General features: G+C 32.5%; 1 protein-coding gene across 1 annotated transcript; it reads right to left on the bottom strand.

The window, feature by feature from the left end:
• Positions 1-11,960: 11,960 nt before the first annotated feature.
• LOC138337719 (uncharacterized) lies at positions 11,961-12,599 on the bottom strand. Its single transcript, XM_069287993.1, has one exon. The coding sequence runs from the start codon at positions 12,597-12,599 to the stop codon at positions 11,961-11,963; it is 639 nt and encodes a 212-aa protein (XP_069144094.1).
• Positions 12,600-22,103: the final 9,504 nt, after the last annotated feature.

Genomic DNA, 22,103 nt, shown 5'->3' with positions numbered 1-22,103 from the left:
CATGTTGCTTCCCCTTTAACCGATTAGGAAGTAGTTTTCCTATTTAAGTCAGCTTCCTAATAAATTATATAACTGCACTTAATTTCGAAATCCAATCCTTCTTCTAGTAGGCCTTGTTAAACTCAGATCATGTTTATTAAACTTGTTTCATGATGCCTTGTTAAACTTGTAAAACTCAGATCATGTTTGCCGTTTGTTAAACTTGTTTCATGATGCAATCTTTTTCACTCTTCAAAATATACATATTCATGTGTATCTATCGTGTTTAATTTTGTATTATATTATATGACAGTCGATAAATAGTTTTACAAAATTTTGTATACTATTCAAAATTAGGCTTCATACAATATTTATTCATTCTAACTATATGCCAAAAAAAATTATATTGTTTTGTGCTCACTCTGTACATTAATAACATTTTGTATTTTAATCTCACTTTTTATTTCATTCTCACTTTCTATGCCAAAAAGTTTTTTATTTTTTGTGTTGACTTTGTATTTCAATATCATTTTGTATTTCAATGTCATTTTGTATTTCAATGTCACTTTTGATGCCAACAAGTTTTTCATTTTTTTGTGCGCACTTTGTATTTCAATATCACTTTATATTTCATTATCGCTTTCTATGCTAACAAATTTTTGTATTTCTTTATTTACTTTATATCAATTTTAAATGTGCGCGCACGAGTTTTAGTTTTTTTGTGCTCACTTTATTTGCCAACAAATTTCCTATTTATATTTTATTTTTTAATTCTAAAATCTTCTTCACTTCCCGAATAAATCTTAAATAAATCGACTTCAATTCAACATACATTGAATTTTATCAATGAAGTGTTAAAAATTAATATTGTAAATTTTAGAAATAAGGGAGAAAAAATATCATGTCGATTATGGAACCAAACACATATAATAGGAAAGAAATTTTGCATATTTTAATCCCAAAAATAAAAAATAAAAAGGCTTAAGAGTAGTGGGAAAAAAATAGGTCTACTTAAAGTTATACTAAAATTATGATTAGTTATTATGGTTTGTTAGTTTAAATTAAAAAAATTACCTTATTTGAAATATCATTTTCCTTGATTTTCTCATTTATGTTATTAATTAATTGTATTTTATCAAATTAAAATCTTTTTTTTGTTCCATGATTTTCTCTGTTATGCTATTAGTTATTTCTATTCTTTTCAAAATAATAATAAATAGATAACTAATCCCTTAAAAAACTAAAATAATGACATTTTTAATATATAATGAAATTGTCGCTAACGAATCCCACTAAAAATTAAAATACTATTGTTTTGAAAATTTTCCTTTTTATTTTATCTATATACTATGAATGAATCCACGACTCTTTCAATAATTATTTTATCTATTTATTGTGAATGAATCATTGAACATTGCCTCCATTCCGCGACCCTCAACCCAGAATTTCTGATCCATGTCACATCCCTCATTGCAGAGTTAAAGTTATGTGGCACAAACCTCATCGCTGAGCTTGAGCTAGATCTGTGGCCTGCCCCTCATTATTTAAAAAAAATTTTAAAAAAATATAAATACCTTCATTAAAATCATTCAATACATGTAGCATCTTCTCCACAGTCAAATCATACTTCCTTCAAAATTAAAACAAAGAGTTCTTTGATATAACATTCCTACAACGAAAACATGTCTAATACACAAGGTTTCAATACAGAGAAGTACAAGGTTTCAATTCTGAAATGATCATGCCAAATTATTAGTCCCTCTATGTTTGTCTAAACTTTACTACTAATTACTCCACAAGTTGTACCTAGCAAATACTTGCAAACAAAAACATACAACAAAACAAATATAGCCACCACCACATATGTTTTGAAACAAAAGTCATTTTGTCATCTTTCCCATTTCGGCAATAAAGACATAAGTTACCAATTATTATCATCACGACCAAAATCATAATACTCATCAAAGTCATCACTGCCAAAGGTAATCATCATTAGACCAGCAATTAATGTAATAACAAACTTCAGAATCAAATGATACAAAAACCAGGGTCTTGTACTTTTGTCGCAACACAATAAAACAAATATTTTATCGTGGAAACCTTCCTAACTCAAGGAAGGGAAAAGAATACACTGAAGTTTTATATTAATTCAAGACTTACAACTCAGTTTGTAAAATGAGATAACCTCAATAAATTGCTTTATTGATAATATATCTCAATATTATATACAAGTTGTACCAACTCTATAACTAAGGAAACAAATCTTTACATATAATTACAAATATATATTCTGATTTATCTATCTAAGGAAACATATCCTCTGATTTCACAATCACATAAGATCTTCCTATACTCCCCCTCAAGTTGGAGCATGAATTGTGAAAATGTTGGACTTGCCCAACAACTTATGAAACAGGTCATGACCAAGAGCCTTTGTAAGTATATCAGCTAATTGGTTATGTGAAGAGATATGATGTGTCTTAATTAACTTTGATTGTACATATTGTCGAATGAAGTGACAATCTATCTTTATGTGTTTGGTACGTTCATGAAAAACAGGATTGACAGCAATATGGATGGCAGCTTGGTTATCACAACAGAAAAAAAAAAAAGGTGTTGCTTTTTTTACTTGAAGATCTTGTAAAAAACGAAGCAACCAAACAATCTCACTAGTAGTTGTGGACATAGCTCTATATCAACTTCAGCAGAGGAATGAGACACCACCGTTTGTTTCTTAGAGCTCCAAGAAATGGGTTATTTACACAGAAACGCAATGTATTTTGTAGTTGATCGCCCTATCATTGGACACCCCTCCTAATCCGCATCACAACAAGCTTTTATAGATAAGGAATCATCCGAAGGGAATAAAATCCCTTAACCTAAATTTCTTTTGAGATAGTTTAAGACTCTATAAGCAGCTTCCAGATGAGGTTGCCTTGGCGCATGCAAAAACTTGCTAAGTACATGAACAACGTAGCTAATATCTGGACAAGTGATGGTGAGGTAAAGCAAGCGTCCTACAAGACGGTGGTATTTCCCTGAATCATGACAAATTTCTCCAGAATCAAGAGAAAGTTTATGTTGTTGTTCCATGGGGAAATTAGTTGGCTTGGAACATGTAAGTTTACTTTCTGCCCAAAATATAAAGTACATACTTACGTTGACTTAGTACAATGTCTGCTGGTGACCTTGCCACTTCAATACCAAGAAAATATGTGAGTTTTCCAAGATCCTTGATATGAAATTTTGCATTTAAATGCTCTTTGAGCTTGGATATGCAATTAGAATCATTTCCCGTGATGATGAGAGCATCCACATATATAAGAACGGCTACAAAGGAACCTCTAGGGTGGGACAATGTAAACAAGGAATAGTCTGCATTTGAATGTTGGTAACCAATAGAAAGTAAAAAAGTAGTGAATTTATTATACCAATATCGAGATGCTTGATGAAGACCATACAATGATTTTTGTAATCGACACACTTTTTTGTCTCCCTATTTGGCATAGCCTTGTGGAATCTTCATGTAAACTTCTTTGATACAAGTCTCCATGTAGAAAAGCATTTTTGACGTCTGAAGTTCCCAATTTTGAACCACAGCAACCGCTAACAGACAACGAACAGCGAAAATTTTTGCAACAGGTGCAAGTGTTTCATGAAAATCAACCCCTTCAATTTCAGTGTATCCTTTCGCTACAGCGCACCTTGTAGCGTTCAATACTGCCATCAGGTTTGTACTTGACTTTATAGACCAATTTCGAATCTATGGCCCATTTACCTGGAGGTAAAATTTTTAAAGTCCAAGTATGGTTGGCTTCCAAAGCTGAAATTTCCTTTGTCATAGCTTCTTTCCAATGTGCGTTCTTAATTGCTTCGGTAAAGGATTTTCGCTCACCAACAGATAAGATGGCCATAAAAAAAGTATTGTCACTGATTATAGTTTAGAATATGAAATAGATTGAGATAGAGGATGTACCATTGAGTGGACTGATGGAGTGTTAGAGAGTGGATGCTCATTTAACTTAGCAAAAGAAGGGGGCAAAACAGAATCATACCCTGACAATTTACGTGAGACTTGTCGTGAGCGTTTACCGAATGCAGGGACATAGACTCAATTCTATTAGATGCAGTAGAATGATTGATAGCAGAAGAATCATGAGAAGAAGATGCATAAGGTCTTTGTGAAGTTACTAGTAGGGGAGAAGTGCTTGTACGTACAACTTTTGAATTCCCAATGACTGTACAATTCTAACTTGTGTCACAATGTCATGCAATTTGTTTCTTGTCCAAATGAACCATCAAATATAATCAGTTGACTTAAGTCAATACGCGACATTCCCTTTTCTTCTTGAGAGCCTTCAAAAGGATAAATGTCTTCAAAAAATCGTACATCATGTGAGACATAAACCCTTTTATCTTCGAGATCATAAATTATATATCCCTTTTGACCACTGGGATATCCAACAAAAATGCCACGTTTTGCTCGTGGAGAAAATTTATCTCGAGGCTTTCTATTCAGATATCCATTGCAAAGACATCCAAAATTTCTCAAATGCTCATATGTGGGAACTTTACCAAGTAGTTTCTCATATGGGGTTGCATTTTGAAGACTAGAAAGAGGCATTCGGTTAATTAAATATGCCGCAGTAAGGACACATTCTCCCCAAAACATGATAGGCATGTGAGCTTGAAATCCCAATGAACGATCCACTTCAAGTAGATGTCTATGTTTTCTCTCAACTACTCCATTTTTTTGTGGAGTATCTGTACAATTACTTTGAAGCTACACGCCATAATCAAAATAATGTGACACTAAATCCTCATGATTAAACTCTATCCCATTGTCTGTTCGTAGGATTTTGACTCGCAAGTTAAATTGTGTGTTTACCCAATTTAAAAATTGCAACAGACAATATTTAGTTTCTGATTTATTCTTTATGAGAAAAACCCAGTACCTCGACTGAAATCATCAACTATGGTAAGGAAATAATGAGACGCAGAAAGAGATTGCATCTTGTATGTCCCCAAATATCACAATGTATTAAATCAAAAACATGTTTTGTCTTATTCATACTAGCAGGAAAAGATAATCGTGTTTATTTACCTTGCATCACAAAACATAGTCTTCTTTTCATCAAAACTAATAGGAAAAATGCACAAGTACCCCCTCAACATATGCCCGAAATCCCAAAGACACACTTATACTATACAAAGATCATATTACCCCTGAACTTATTTTATAAGTAATTTTCTACCCCTTTTCGTCCTATATGTAACTATATTGGAAAAAAGTCAACCAGCGTAGGGCCCACAAAATAGTGTCATGTAGGCCGAAAAGGAGTAGAAAATTATTAATAAAATAAGTTCAGGGAGTAATAGGACCTTAGTATAGTATAAGTGTATCTCTAAGATTTCGGGCATAGGTTAAGGGGGTACTTGTGCATTATCCACACTAATAGATAAACTAGGAACTAGAGAAATACGATTGATTGGTAAATGCCCAATCTTTGATGCCATAAACATGCACTAACAGACTTCTTCACCATCAATGTTTTCCCTCTTTCATCGACATAAAGTAATAAAGACCATTTTGCTCTCTACCCACTCCAATCAGTGTCCTCGAAGGTAAGTCCTGAATCACAAAAGAGTCCGGATAAAAGGTTACTGGACATTGTTAGTCATTTTTCAATTTTCTAACTGGAAGTAAATTAATGAAAAAATCAGGAACTCCTAGAACATTTTCAAATATTAATCTTTTTCCAATGCCAACTTGGCCCAAGGCATGAACTTTACCATATCACTATTGGGGATTTTCACTGGTGGTAAAGTTGTGCGAACTATATTATTTGACAAAGACTTTATATCATGAGTTATATGGTTCGTATCACCCGTATCAACTATCCACTCCTTTTTTGTCATACCTGAAAAATTAAAGGTTGTCATACTTGCAGACGAGTTGCCTGTAGATGCTCCATTGTTGCCCAGCAATAACAATAGTCATTGATGTTGAGAATGTGTTAAACGTGGAAAAGGTGACATAGCCTCTTCAATAGTTGCAGCAAGAGCCATATCAGCAAGAGTCGTACCTGCGAGTGTGTTTCGTTCCTTTTGATTTTTCCTGATGCCCACAAAACTGCATTTGATCATTATTTGTTTTCTTGTTGTTTTTCTTGCCAGGTTTACGCCAATCTGGAGAATAGTAATCACTCTATAGCAATAATCTTTGGTGTGATTAGTTCTCCCACAATGTACGCAAGGTTGAAATTGATGTCGAACCCAATTTTTAACTTTTCTTTATCGTGATTCAACGACTTTTGTCAGCAAGGTAGTTGCTTCAATTGTGGATATGTGATTTGTAGTAATAGATCTCTGCTTTTCTTCTTTTGTCGTGATAGCATAGTCTCTTCCTAAGTTTAGCAATGGGTCGACACTTAGTATTTGAGAATGTACAGATGAATATGTGTCGTCAAGTCCCATTAGAAAATCAAAACATATTCCTCCTCCTACATGGATTGCATCTTCTTTGCTGCACCACAAATACATCCATATCTGCAAGACGGAGTTGGCATGAGACATTGCAACTCACCCTAAAAAGACTTAAGTTTACCTTGATAGGATGAAATAGAAGCTCTCTCTTGTTGCAAGAGAGCGATGGCACGCTTCAATTCATACTCTTGGTGCAATTTCTTGGGTAAACCGTTCTTCCAGATCTACCAAAATTTCTCTAGCAGTTTCAACGTGTGCGGCACTACCCTGCAATTCATTGGCAATTGCCTTTGTAATCCATGAAAATAAAAAGGCATTGTATTGTATCCATGATTGTAAATCCTGAGAGGTTTCATTCGGTCTCCCAATGGTTCCATTAACAAATCCATCCTTGTTTTTAGAGTGAAGTGCGTTCAAAAATTTTTGTCTCCAAGTGAAATAGTTTTCTCTATTTTAACTAAGATGATTGGTAACAAAAATCAAACCTGTGTGGTCTGATGGATGCAAAGAATAGGGAGAAGTGTCTGCGACTTTTGGTTGAGGCAAACTCGCTAGTTCATCAATGCGTTCTTCAGTTCCCATGGCTGGAAAAAAATCTCAGAATCTTTTAATATGCTTCTGATACCATATAAAATAAGATAACCTCAGTAAATTGCTTTACTGATAATACATCTCAATATGATATACAAGTTGTACCAGCTCGATAACTAAGGAAATTAATCTTTACATATAATTACAAATATATATTCTGATTTATTTATCTAAGGAAACATATCCTCCGATTTCACAATCACATAAGATATTCCAATACATTTAATCAATGAATCTAAATCTAAACTTCTACCCTTTTTGATTAACTACAATAAAAAACTTTCAACTCACCAAGAAGTCAAACTCACCTCTTGTTTACAAAAACTCTTAACTCTTCTTAACTCTAACCACCCAAGAAGTCAAACTCACTTCTTGTTTACAATTCTCACAAACTCTCTCTCAATTTTACCCCAAGAAGTCAAACCCACTTCTTGTTACAATTCTCTCAAGACTCTACCCCCAAGAATTCAAACCCACTTTTTTTTAACACAATTTATGAATTATTACAACTCAATAATAAACCTAGAAAAAATCAACAAAGACTAATAACCTTGGACATCAATTGATCAAACTTAACGATTCAATAGTTTAAAGTAGAAAAAAAAACTCGTGAACCTGGTCCTTACGTTGTTGTGGCGAAGCTCTGCATTTTACTCTAATAACTAGTGCAATCAAGATTATAAATTTCGTGAATATGCAAAGACTATCGTTCTTGCTTTGCTGGAAAAAATTCTCTCAATTTGTGTTATTAAAAAGACATGTTTTTCCTTCAACTTCTTGAAACGTTTATAGAGTATGATTTTCCTTCATCAAGTTCAAAAAGGATAGGAATTACAGATCATTTTCCTTCTTGAACTTGTCTGTGTTTACTTCTTTCCTAATTTTACTTGAAATCCTTCTTTTTGTTCTTTATTTCTACATTTTTCCTTCATTGCCGCAATCCCCCATAATTGAACATGTCGTCTGTTGTCACGTCTGAACCTGGTTCACCTGATAGAATACACATACGACAACAATTATTGAATCAAGCCTTCACTTTATCAATCATCAAAACTACTTTATATGTTATCCTAATTCCCAACATTTCCCCCCTTTTTGATGATGATAAACAATGTTTTATCATACAACTACAAAACATCAAGACTCTTTGTCAATCATCAAAACTACAAACATCATGCTCTCATTTCCCAGCAGTTTTCCCCTTTTTTATGATGACAAACTACAAATAATATGTCCCTAACCCACATCAACAACTTCCCCCTTTTGGCATTATTGAAAACCAATAACCAAAGAACTTGAATAACATTCAATGAGTGCAATATTATTTTTAACTCATGGCCACTTAGACAACACTTTCAAGTACACTTTTGTTAGCAAAGTTAATATGAGGATACTAGTCATCTTTAAACTCATACCAATCAAGATCTTCAATGAGAAACATAATAACAAATATGTACCAGTTTAAGCACTTGGAGCCCTAAATCAAAAGCATATGATATCATGAGTATCAGACAAACATAATCACATCAAAGAGTCTAAAAATATTGAGATTGGGATGAAGATTATGAAAGTGAGGAGGAAAAGAATATTTACTACCATCAATATTTTTTCAGTATGTCCATTGTGCACCAGCTCCTTCGTTCTGATCAGTTTTCTTAGAATGTGAAATTTCATCAAGAGAAACATGAGGTCCATCATCAATTAAGCATAATCAGATTGAAGAAGACCAGGTGAGTATTCTCAAGCATTAGGACCAATAACCATTGATCTTTGGAGCACTCCTCTTTTTTTTTGAACTATTCGTTTTTTTTAGTTTTGCTCCATAGCATTTTCACTACTCGATGGCCTTTTTCTTGATGACGAAGGAGTATCATCAATAAGTTAGAGATTCACCACATTTTGGTGCAATAGAGATGTGCTCATCAATAATTAAGGCAAGCATTGATAAGAGTTTTCATATGAGAATCGTTCCCCTCAAAGATAGGTTGGTTATACACTTGGAGTGGATGGAATACTAATTTGGAGTTTGTTAACCTGGTTCACAAGTGAGAGGTAAAGCAAGGTTCCCCATGAATTAAAGCATGAGTGACTTAAAGACTAAGGTTTTCATCATTAGTGTGGTTTTGGATTGAATTATACTTATTGTCAAAGAGAGCTCTTGGTGATTTTTAAAAGATTTGGTAAGATCGACCAGGTTCACTAGTGCTTATGTTTGACACTAACTAAAAAAATTCATGCATTAAAAAAGTATGGTACATACCAGAGTATTATAGAGAAATTGGTTCCCCTTTTTGTGTTTCTCCATTATTTACTTAATGGTGTTAGCAAAAAGAGTAGGGATAATATCCGTAGACCTTCTAAACATTGTTTGAGATGTGCTTGGAGTGTGTACCTGTTATAGTATGAGACTGAGTTAGCAGATATTCATTGTATCATTACTCAAACATAAGATTATTCGTTTACTACCCAATTATTAATGGAAATCATGATAATGCATCAGCTTATTTGGATAAGCCCAGGCTTTGTGTCACGCCCCGAGCTACCCCAAACGCGGACACAGAACTCAGAACCACAAGTGATCCCAAGCTAACCCTGCTGGCATGATCATGAGCATACTAAAGATAATAAACTGATGTGGAAGATAAATCATAACTTATAATGAAAAGATGGGAAATACCTATATGCTAAAACTGATATATATGAAAACTAATGAGTTTAATACCATGAAAATATTAACACAATACTAAGCTGAATCTAACTATGTCTGAAATAAGCCTCTAAACTGGACTAGAAATACTGGGAAAAGCCTCCCGCTAAATCTAGCAAAAACTTAAACTAAATGACTAAAGAATGAAATGAAACTCATGACTGTTGTCCTCGAAGAATGACGACTCACCACTGAATATGCTGAACTGGAGATTGGAAATCGATCTATGCATGATCTGGATGCTGAGAACATAAACCTACATCACGAGAAGATTTAGCACATGTATGCGTCAGTACTTGAAAGGTACTGAGCATGTAGGATAGAGTAAAGCTGAAATACAACATACCTGAACAAGCATAATAGCAAGTATTATAATCTAACATGATAAACTGAATTCTGAGCTAACTGGATGCAATGACCAATTTATAACATGCTGCAACTGAATACTAAGTATACTGATAAATGGTCAATGCAGAGAGTCTGACTAATCTATTGGAGATACTAATAACCGATAATAAAATCATATGAGCTAAATGTGGAGTCCGATATATATGCCCCATCGAGAGGACCCAATATACCCTACCAGAGGTATAAAGGCATGCTAGCGTGATCACTAAACTAATTTCCCACAGAGGGGACTAACAACCTACTTGGCTAGTAGTTCTGAGACTATTTGGGTACGTTGAACCCTAGTCCAACTTGGTACTATGCTACTACAATGAATTCTCTAAATTTACTGATTATGTCTGAGTTTCTATAAATACTGGATAGCTCAAAACTGAACATGCAAACTGAGAGTGCAACAATTAATTTTGCAATTATGCATTTATAACTGAGGCATGTATATCTGAATTGTCTGAAATATCTGACCTAGCATGTACAATTCAAGAACTAAAGAAATACAAAACTAGGGTTCTGAAATTCATGCAATAAACTAAATAATAACATGATAATACAATTTGGAACATATATTTAAAGGTTCATGAAGTACTATCAAAGTTCTAGAAACCCTAGGTTTAATCATGATAATAGAATCAAGAATCTGACTGAAAACTAGGGATCTAATGGGTGAAAGGAACCCACTAGTGAAATTCCACATACCTAGTGATAAAATCCACGGAAAAATACTTAAGTTTCGAGGCTGGAACATGTTGGAGCTTGCTGCGTTCTTGAACTAGGGTTTTTGAGTTTTTTCTTCTTTCTTGTTTCTACTTTTTTATGTTTTGATTTAATGATTTGACTTAGATATATTTTGCTTATGTTTCTAGGCTTAAATTGACTAAAATATGATGATTTGGGGTCAAAATGATGTAACTTAGGATTTAAACAAAGTGGGAAAGGTCCAAAAGAACCCTGGAAAAGTTGTTGTCAAACGAAATGACGACTAGGACTGACGGTCCTCCGTCTGACCGACGCCCCGTCGTTGGGTCCGTCGACTGGGCCTGTTCGACAGGACTTTACTAAAATGGGCATAACATTTTACTCCGAGGTCTGATTTTAGCAAGATTGGTGGCTATGGAAAAATAATTCAATTATCTATCTGTGGGTATGTCATGGAGCACCTAATTCATTGTCTTATAATAGTTATGAGCATTTGAAGTTGACCCAACTACATTTCCCCTTAACTGTCTGCAAATTTTCCACCTACGGTCAGACCTACTGACCATAGGTCCACCTACAGACCGTCCTGGTCATCCCTAGCTCTTGTCAGAGCGTGGGTGAAGGGAGTCTTGATCGACGATCACGGACTAACTACCATCGTCTAACCTACAGACCATAAGTTCGTCCGTCGTCCAAGACTTATCCAATTTTTCTGGGCTGAAACTTTTGGGAGTTTCTGATCCCATCGACAGTTGTGCAGGACGAACCATGGGTCAGGCTACGGTCCGTTGATGCCATCGTAGGTTGCACCTGCAGATTTTCTTTTCTGTAAAGTTGATTTTTGGTCTGTTTTGGCTACGGGGTGTTAAATTATCTCCCCCTTGGAAACATTCATCCTCGAATGAAGACGAAACTAGCTAAAATAGAGGGAGAGAGCTGCAAACCCAATGACTAAACATTGAAAACTGAGTTTCTGACTGAATTGAGTTCCGATAACATGCAAATACGCTGAAAATGCAAGTACAAATTGAGGGAACATGATTCTAACAATGAATTTACGCATGAATGACTGAAAAGTTGAAGAGGAACTATTACCTCAAGCTGGAGTGGAATCAGAAGGAAAGAGGTGAGGATACTTGGCTTTCATGGCTGCTTCTGTTTCCCAAGTAGTTCCCTCTACGAACCGACTACTCCACAAAACCTTGAGTGAAGCGACTTCTTTGTTTCTCAACCTTCTAACCTGACGGTCAAGAATCTCAACTGGTATATCCTTATAAGAAAGACTATCTTTCACCACCATAGTCTCTAATGGAACTACAGAGGCTGGATCACCCACACACTTCTTCAAGGGTGAGATGTGGAAGACTGGATGCACAGTTGCTAATTCTACTGACAACTCTAACTTATATACCACCTTTCCAACCCTTTTCATGATCTTGTAAGGGCCTACATATCTAGGACTGAGCTTCCCTTTCTTGTCAAATCTCATTACCCCTTTCATAGGTGAGACCTTCAGAAAAAACCAATCATCAACTTGGAACTCTAGCTCTCTTCTCCTTACATTTGCATAAGATTTCTGACGACTTTGGGCTGCCTTAAGTCTATCTCTAATGAGTTGCACTTTTTCCATAACATAAAGGACTGAGTTTGGCCCTATCAAAGATGTTTCACCTACTTCAAACCAACCAACAGGAGATCTACATCTACGTCCATATAAAGCCTCATAAGGGGCCATCTGAATGCTGGAATGGTAGTTATTGTTGTAGGCAAACTCAATAAGAGGAAGATAATCATCCCAACTACCTTTGAAGTCAATCACACAAGATCTCAACATACCCTCTAAGGTCTGAATGGTATGCTCTACCTTCCCATCCGTCTGTGGATGAAATGTTGTACTAAGGTTAACTTAAGTACCAAGACCCTTCTGAAATGATTTCCAAAATGAGAGGACTGAGGACCTCTGTCTGACATGATGGACAAAGGAACCCCATGCAACCTCACAATTTCATTAATGTAAATCTTGGCATAGTCCTCTACCGAATATGTAGTCTTGACCCCCAAAAAGTGAGAAGACATAGTCATCCTATCAACTATCATCCAAGTGGAGTCATGTTGTCTGCGAGTACACGGTAACCCTGTGATGAAATCCATATTGATCACTTCCCACTTCCAAGTAGGAATGTCGATCTCTTGAGTCATACCTCCTGGTTTCTGATGTTCTACCTTGACTTGCTGCTAATTGGAGCACTTACTCACAAAGTCTGCTATATCCTTCTACATGTCATTCCACCAATAGACTTCCATTCGGATCGCGGTACATCTTAGTGGCACCTGGATAAATAGAATACCTAGATTAATGAGCTTCTACAAGAATATTATTTCTCAACTCGCCCACATCAGAACACATAATCTACCTTGGTTGCGAAGTACACTATCTCCCCCTTAGGAGAAAACCTTCACTCTCTGATTGTGGACTGCATTCTTAAGTTCAAGCGAATTGGATCACTTTCTTGCTTTTTCTTAACCTCCACTACCAAAGAAGATTCTTCCATATTTTGAACTGTTACACCACTATCTGATATGCTCATAAAGCGGTTAGATTTGAGATTGATACATTATCGTGTGGTGGTTGCTATGTAATTCACATTTAGTATAAATTCAAGTTTACTTATCATATCTAAAAAATTAGTGCATGATACATTACTATTTATGTATCTCGTTTAAATTGATAAGTATAGTATTGTTTGCCTTGAAAGATATGTATAACTTATATAATGTATCAAATACAATAAGGTTGTGGAAGAAGGATGTATGTAAGCGGAAATAAAGATTATCTATAAATGTATCACGTTAAATAAGAATTAAGTCATCAATTAGATTTATGAACAAACACAATCTATTAATGAAATTTAATTATGAAAAACACACACACAAAATAAAATAAAATAAAAAGAGGAAAATATAGATTGTATGAAATTTTGGTTAAGTTGAAATTAATATTATTCTGAGACAATGAAAAGATTAAATAATAATACAAGAATGATAATCAGTTTTAATGAAGGATCAGTAGATGAGTTCATAACCAACTCAAATTATGGATAATTTACAAATATTATATTAATTATTACCAAATTATAACTACTACTATTAATTATTTTTTCTTTCGAATTTATGATTTAGTGTTTGAAGTTGACTTATTTTTATTTAATTATTAATATTGAAGTATTTATAAAAATAGGTAAAGACTCATAAATATCATTAGACTACAAAAAGAGACTGATTTTGAATTTCAAATATGAATAAGAAAATAATTATCATGATTTTGTGACTAAAGATAAAGAGAGATTTGTGGAGTGAAATAAGAAAGGGATAAATGTTGATTTTAAGAGTTAGAATTTATGTATCCAGCGTTTGGGGGTTAAAATAAGAGATTTTGGAAAAATTTACAACTAATAGAGAATAATGGAAATAATAAAGAAAAAATAATGTTTATATAGGTAATTTATCCTAAACTAAAGGGGATATTTACCGTAGTTTATTTTGGATCAATGAGTACTTACTAAATTAGTTTGTTTGACTATGAAATTATACTCCCACCATCCCATTTTATGTGGCAACATTTGACCGGGACAGAGTTTGAGAAATTATAAAAGAATTTGAAATGTCTACCAAATTGTCCTTTAAATAATAGTCATATTAAAAACTAGACTCACTTTCTCTCTCCTCATAAATGTATTGGAGTATTATCTTAAGGATTAAGTGAGAGACCAACAAGAGTAAAAGAGGAATTGTATCTTTAAATATTTATCATATAAGGACATGTAACTTTTTTTTTGGGGGGGGTGGGGAGTGGGGGGTGACAAAAAAATTGGTGTCACATAAAATGGAACAGAGGGAGTAATTATTTTGCATAAGTCATTAGCGGCCCCTTAAAGTTGTCCGCATAATTCACTTAAGCACCTCAACTAACACTATTATCTATTGAACATCTCTACTACTTTGAATTGATACCACTTAAACATTTTTTGCTTATATGGTATTTGGGTGTCAATCACTAACAAGAAGCGCCTGAAAGCATCAAATTTAACATTTTTCAATTAAAAAGTTCTCTCTCTTATCCATTGTAGCATCTGCCGTGGCAGCCATATACATCTCTCTTTTTCTTCCTCATTTTTTTGTTCTTTTAATTTCTCATTATTATCATCTTATATTTTCAGATCTGTTAGTAGCATTATCAACACATCTATTTCTTTCTCTTCTTTTGAGCAACCACCACTGTCCACCGCCTCTACTATCACCTCCACTTAGATATATTTTTTTCAAATCTAGAAATTGAATCTTGTCATATTTTTTATTAATGAAAGTAAGCAAATTTATAAATTTACAATTTATCTCTTTCCCATAATGTTCTTCTTCCTTGTCTCTTCGCCACTATTTCCTTTTCCACATCACTAATATATCTCTGCCATTGATGTACCCATTTTGTTTTTTTTTATTTCGATAGTCGTTTTGCCTCCTCTATCACCATTGAATCTAAATTCGTCATTGTTGATTTATTATGAAGAAGAAAAAAAATGATTGTTCCGATAGGTAGCAGGGGAAGAATTTGGGTGGGTTGGGTAACAATGAAATTACTAAAGTTCTTTTAGAAAATGAATATAAAAATTCCGTCATTGTTAATTCATTATAAAGAAGAAGAAGAAGAAAAGAAGTAAGAAGATGTCGGAGGCCAAAAGTCCGATAGGTTGCATGGAAAAGATTTGGTGTGGGTGGGTGGATTGTTTGGGGTACAAAAGTTTTATTTTATCTTTTATTATTTAATATATTTTTTTTGAAATAGTTTTTGGATCTAATGACACAAGTCATAATTTGATTCGTCATTGTATCATATCATCACAAGTGTTTCTCACACACTTAATATTTTTGGCTGATTATTAAAAAGATGTCAAATAGATGTCAATTCGAAATAGTAGAGGTGTTCAATAGATACCAGCGTTAATTGAGATGTTAAATAAAATATAAGGACAACTTTAAGTGATTGTAGATGACTTAAGTCTAATTTTCCCATTATTTATATTTTGTGTCTCATTTATGTAGTATCCTCTGCTTTTAACTCATATTTGGCTTAAAATTTTTCTAAACCAAACCCCAAAGCCCGTATGTAATTACCCCATCCAATCTTATTTTTTTCAGCCCATTACAATTACACTTTATTGTAACCTTTGGGAAAGTCAGAAAGAGTATAGTTTAACTTAAGGAAAAATTGTATATATAATAGCAAACTAATAACCTAAATTAAATGGAATAGCTAGGGTTTGATTTAATTGTGTTTCATAGCAAACATTAGCTAAAATTTGCCAGCGTCTCTCTCCCAAAAATCTCGCTCGCCACTCTCCATTCTCGCTCGCCTCTCTCGCTTTATACACAGAAGTGTATAATTCTGTTTCTGTTTTGTATAAAGCGAGAGAAAATTGTATATACACATGCAAAAATGTATATCTTCCTGTTTATACACTTAATTATACAATTTACAAACATTTTACTTCAAATATTGCAGAGAAAAAGACCAACGAATTATATAATTGCGAATTATACAATTGTAGTGAAAAATAATTTTCTCTAAGCTTCATACAACAAAAGTGTATATATTGTGTTTCTGTTTTTGTATAAAGCGAGAAAAACATATATCTTCTTGCTATACACTTATAATTATGCAATATACATACGTTTTAATTCTATTCAACTCTATGTAAAACAAATTATACAATTGCAGCGAAATAGGCCAGCGAATTATACAATTTAGGCCAATGAATTATACAATTGTATATGTATAGCAAATTATAACAGTTTTATGTTTGCTATGGAGCGCAATTATGCAAAGTTTACTATAGCATACAAATATGAATTTTTTATTTGTTATATGTGAAAGTTGCCCTTAACTTAATTACTATGAGTGGTTATAGTTTTCATTTTTTTTGTCATTTATTATGGGTCTCACGTTTCTTTGTATAGCTAACCAAGAAAATCTTTATTTGCATTCGGATACAAACTAAATTTCGTCTCTCCTCTTCACATTCTCACTTTCTTTCTTAAAATCACTCTTACATTTTCTATTTGAAATTTGAAATTCCTCATCTCCCTCCTAGTCGATTTTTCAATCTTATAGATAACCGTCTAAATCTTTTCTCTTATTTTTTTCATTTTTTTGTTTGTATTTGTAATGTATTTTTTTATTTTTCTGTAAACTCCATCATTAGATTCTCAACTATTTGAAAAGCAGAATAGAAGATGGAATTTCATTTAAGAGGATTACAAAAGATATGTCATTGCATGTTCAAGTTTCTAATAATCGAACTTCGTTTTCTCTCGATTTATCACAAGATTTTGGTGTCAATTTAGGGTTTATTGCAAAATTTTATCAAGTCCCGAAGATAAATTAGATTTAAATGGATTAGCTTCAATCATGGGATTATGCAAATTTTATGTTACCTTATTTAGCGCTCATTTATGATGTATCCCTTTATTAAAAAGAAATATTGTATAAATTATATATTAAAAAACATGATATACAAATTAAATGATTCATGAAAAGTTAAACTATACTCATGAAATGTAATTACATAAATTATAAGTATATAGAGTTATTTCATTAAATATATTTGTCATATATGAAATTTTCCGTGACTTTTATTAATTACCACTAATTACTGAGTTGAATAAGATGATATGTTTGACATCTTTAAATATTAACAACTAACTTTTTCTTCAATATTTTTTCAATGATGTTGATTGTTAAGAAATAATAATAACTGAGTTGTATTATTATTTTTTGAAAGGATAATGCTCAAGTATCTCTTTAACTTATGCCCGAAATTTCAGAGACACACTTATACTACACTAAGGTCCTATTACCCTCCTTAACTTATTTTATTAATAATTTTTTACCCCTTTTTAGCTTACGTGGCACTATCTTGTGGGTCCAACGATGCTTGACTTTTTTTTTCGAACTAGTGCCACGTAGGCTAAAAAGGGATCGAAAATTACATATAAAATAAGTTCAGGGGGGTAATAGGACCTTAGTATAGTATAAGTGTGTCTCTGGGATTTCGGGCATAGGTTGAGGGGGCACTTGAGTATTTTCCCTTTTGAAATATCTTATTAATTTCTGTCAAAAAAGAAAAAATCATTTTGCTTGAATACTCATTGTAGTGCTAGTATGAATTTGCAGTTGTCGTTATTGTGTTATGAAATATGGACTACAATAATGACAAGCATTTAATTTGTAATCCGTATGAAAAATGGAGTAATGCAATGATAGTATTTTTAGTGATTTATATTTTAATTTGGCTTATTTTATTTGCATTGAAAGATAGATTTAAAAAAATTGACTTAAATTTAATTTAATCAAATTGTATTAGTTTGATTCTGTATTTCGTACACACCTTTTTTAAATTAAAATTTGATATAAATAAACGAAGAGTTGAACGTCGACCCCTACTATGATCGAGTCAAGATCAACTGAGCTTTCTATAATACCAAGTTAAGTCCAAATTGAATCGTATATTCTCTTTAGTTTTAATTCTCGTGGTTAGAAAATTCACTTGACATTAATTAGGTGTTCTGAAATAATGTATCAAAACTAACTAATTAAATTCTATATTTACTTTTTGATATTCACTTATTCATTTTGAGTTTACCTAATGAAAGGGTCACAAATAGTTTTAAATAGAGCCGTTAATATGGGTTAAGTATGTTAGGTTGGCCTGGTCTAACACATAATTTAAAAAGCCTGAGCCAAGATTTTTGTAGGGAAAATTGTATATAATAGCAAACTAATAACCTAAAAAATGGAATAGCTAGGGTTTGATTCAATTATGCTCCATAGCAAACATTAGCTAAAATTTGCCAGCGTCTCTCTCCCAAAAATCTCGCTCGTCACTCTCCATTCTCGCTCGCCTCTCTCGCTTTATACACAGAAGTGTATAATTCTGTTTCTGTTTTGTATAAAGCGAGAGAAAATTGTATATACACATGCAAAAATGTATATCTTCCTGTTATACACTTAATTATACAATTTACAAACATTTTTACTTCAAATATTGCAGAGAAAAAGGCCAACGAATTATACAATTGCGAATTATACAATTGCAGTGAAATACAATTTTCTCTAGCTTTATACAACAGAAGTGTATATATTGTGTTTCTGTTTTTGTATAAAGCGAGAAAAACAGATATCTTCTTGCTATACACTTATAATTATGCAATATACATACATTTTAATTCGATTCAACTATATGCAAAACAAATTATACAATTGCAGTGAAATAGGCCAGCGAATTATACAATTTAGGCCAACGAATTATACAATTTAGGCTAGCGAATTATACAATTTAGGCCAGCGAATTATACAATTATATATGTATAGCAAATTATACAGTTTTATGTTTGCTATGGAGCGCAATTATGCAAAGCTTGCTATAACATACAAATATGAATTTTTTGTTTGCTATATGTGAAAGTTGCCCATTTTTGTATCTCATTTAAGAAAAGGATTTTTTAACTCGAGCTGAATAAGTCTGTTGATTTATTGGGCTTGAAAAATATCGATAGGATCGGACCGTGGGCCAATAAAAATTAATTTAAAAATAATATAACATTAAAATTTGAAATAAAAGAGATTCCAAACTCAAAACAGGTTAATATTCCTATTTAGATATTTATACTTTTACTTGAAAAAAACTTAATAAATATTACTCCTTCGTCCGTTATTGTTTGTCACGTTGCGTTTTTCAAAAGTCAATTTGACTAATTTTCAAAGTTAAATTAGATCACATTAATTTGATATTTTAAATAAAAATATTAGATATTCTAAAACTACATGAAAAGTACTATAAAATGCAATTTTTTGCATATTAATATGATGAAAAAATATATCTTAAAATGTTAGTTAAAGCTTTTTAGTTTGACTCTAAAAATAGAAATCGTAACAAATAATATCGGACGAAGGGAGTATAAAGATAATTTTATTTGTGGATATGATAAACAAGTAGTAATATTAACATCATGTAATATTGTTTTGTCGATATTTATGATAATATTTTTAAATTTTAATTTATAATTTAATTTAATAATTATACAAAAATATAATTTTTAAAAAAGTAGGCTGACCCAGCAAGCCTGTAGCCCACGTAATTGTGGATTGGGCCGATCATTTTCTAGCTCATATAAGAAATGAATTAGCCCGGCCTGACCCATAAATGTCAAAGTTTGTTGGATTAGCTCGGATGGGGTGAACTAGCCCATATTGACAACTCTAGTTTTAAAATGATAGAATGTAAAATACAATAGCAAATTAAATATGAAAAAAATATAATTACAATAGCAAATTAAATGTGAAAAAAATATAATTTTATTCGTGATTCAAGGGTCGTTAATGATATATTTTTCGAATTATAATGATTTGAATTTGATCTTTTTATTAATATTACATAAATTTTCAGAATATTAGGGATGGATATTTGAGATTTCGATCTCTTTATGAATACTCCATGAATTTGTGATGGAATATAGACATGAATTAGGGTTTACGGTTTAGTAGTCTCCAAAAATTTTAATTGGAGCTGAATACATCTTGTAGAGTTTCAACTCGAGTGAAACATGTCTTGTAGAGATTCACAAAATTTTAAGGGAAAATTGTATATAATAGCAAACTAATAACCTAAAATAAATAGAGTAGCTAGGGTTTGATTTAATTGTGCTCCATAGCAAACGTTTACAAAAGATTGTCAGACGCCTCTCTCCCAAATATCTCGCTCGCCACTCTCCTCCAATCTCTCGCTCGCTTCCTCACTTTTTAAGCAAACACAAGTGTATAAAAATTGTTTCTAATTGTATAAAGCAGAGAAAATTATATAAATACATATATTTTTGTTCTCCTCTCTCCCCTCTTCCAGATCTCGCTCGCCACTCTCCCAAATCTCGCTCGCCACCCTCGCCTTTCTCACTTATACAAACAGAAGCGAAATGTATAAATTGTGTTTCTGTTTGTATAAAACGTGAGAAAATTGTAAATACACATGCAAGTATATATATTTTTGTCCTATACACTTATAATTATACAATAAAAATACTCCCCTGCCCTGTTTCTTTTGCCTTTCTCTCTTTCTCGTTTTATGCAATTTTCAAATTGTATCTAATTTCTCTCTTTCTCGTTTTATACAATTCGATTCAATTGTATATTCCTTGTCAAGTCTCTTTTGTCTTTCTCTTTTTCTCATTTTATACAAATTCAAATTGTATATAATCGTTCTATACACTTATAATAATACAATTCGTTTTATACACTCCGTTTTTATACACTTCTCTGCCCAAGTGTCTTTCTCTTTCTTGTTTTATACACTTCGTTTTATACAATTTGCTTCAACGGTATATGTATAGCGAATTATACAGTTTCTATGTTTGCTATAGAACACAATTATACAAACTTTGCTATAGCATAAAAATATGAATTTTTTATTTGCTATATGTGAAAGTTGTTCAAATTTTAATGTCTACAAATATCTCCTACTTCAAAGCCCTTATTGGAATATAGATTTGATAAAATTCAAAGGCGAGGCTTGAAATAAGATGGATATAAGTAATTTTTTTTTTTTTAAAAAAAGTATTAGTATAGTGATATATTTATTGTTAATCCTATTTAATGACGACTTAGCAATCAATCAATATAAAATTATGTTCATCTACTGGTTTGGTGCTTAATTCCACAGTTTAAAGTCATGAGTTGGGGAATACCAACTGATCATTTAATGTATATTTTTTTGTTTTGACAACCTTATATCATTCGGGGGGGGGGGGGGGATCATAATTTTAGGTTAGTCCTCTGCTGTTATACAAACTTATGACTTTTTTTTGTCTTACTAAGTTTTTAATAAGAAAGTGAGAGATTTTGAAAATAATATAAAATAATTCTTTTTAATAAATTCATTTACCAAATAAGAAAGTATTTTCCTCAAATTGAAGTTTCTCTGAGAAATTTATTTAAGGTTTCTAATCGTATTTTCTGTGAATAAGTTATTAATCAATTATAATTATCTATTCTAGAATCATGGGGGAAAATCTCTACAAAAATAACAACTCATATTTTTCTTTTGATCTTTTCCATTCTACTATTGATGTTCTTTTGTGTAGTTTAAAAATGAAAGAGAGATGCATATAGACCAAATGAATTGTGAGGCAGTGG

Source organism: Solanum lycopersicum, chromosome 8, assembly GCF_036512215.1.
Source record: "Solanum lycopersicum chromosome 8, SLM_r2.1".
In the NCBI taxonomy this organism is placed as follows: Eukaryota; Viridiplantae; Streptophyta; class Magnoliopsida; order Solanales; family Solanaceae; genus Solanum; species Solanum lycopersicum.
Note: the sequence above shows the minus strand (reverse complement) of the source record. Positions and strands in the feature narration are given on the sequence as shown.

Bases quoted from the DNA above. Each gene is read 5' to 3' on its own strand.
- LOC138337719 (XM_069287993.1), bottom strand. From the start codon at position 12,599: ATGGCCCCTTATGAGGCTTTATATGGACGTAGATGTAGATCTCCTGTT.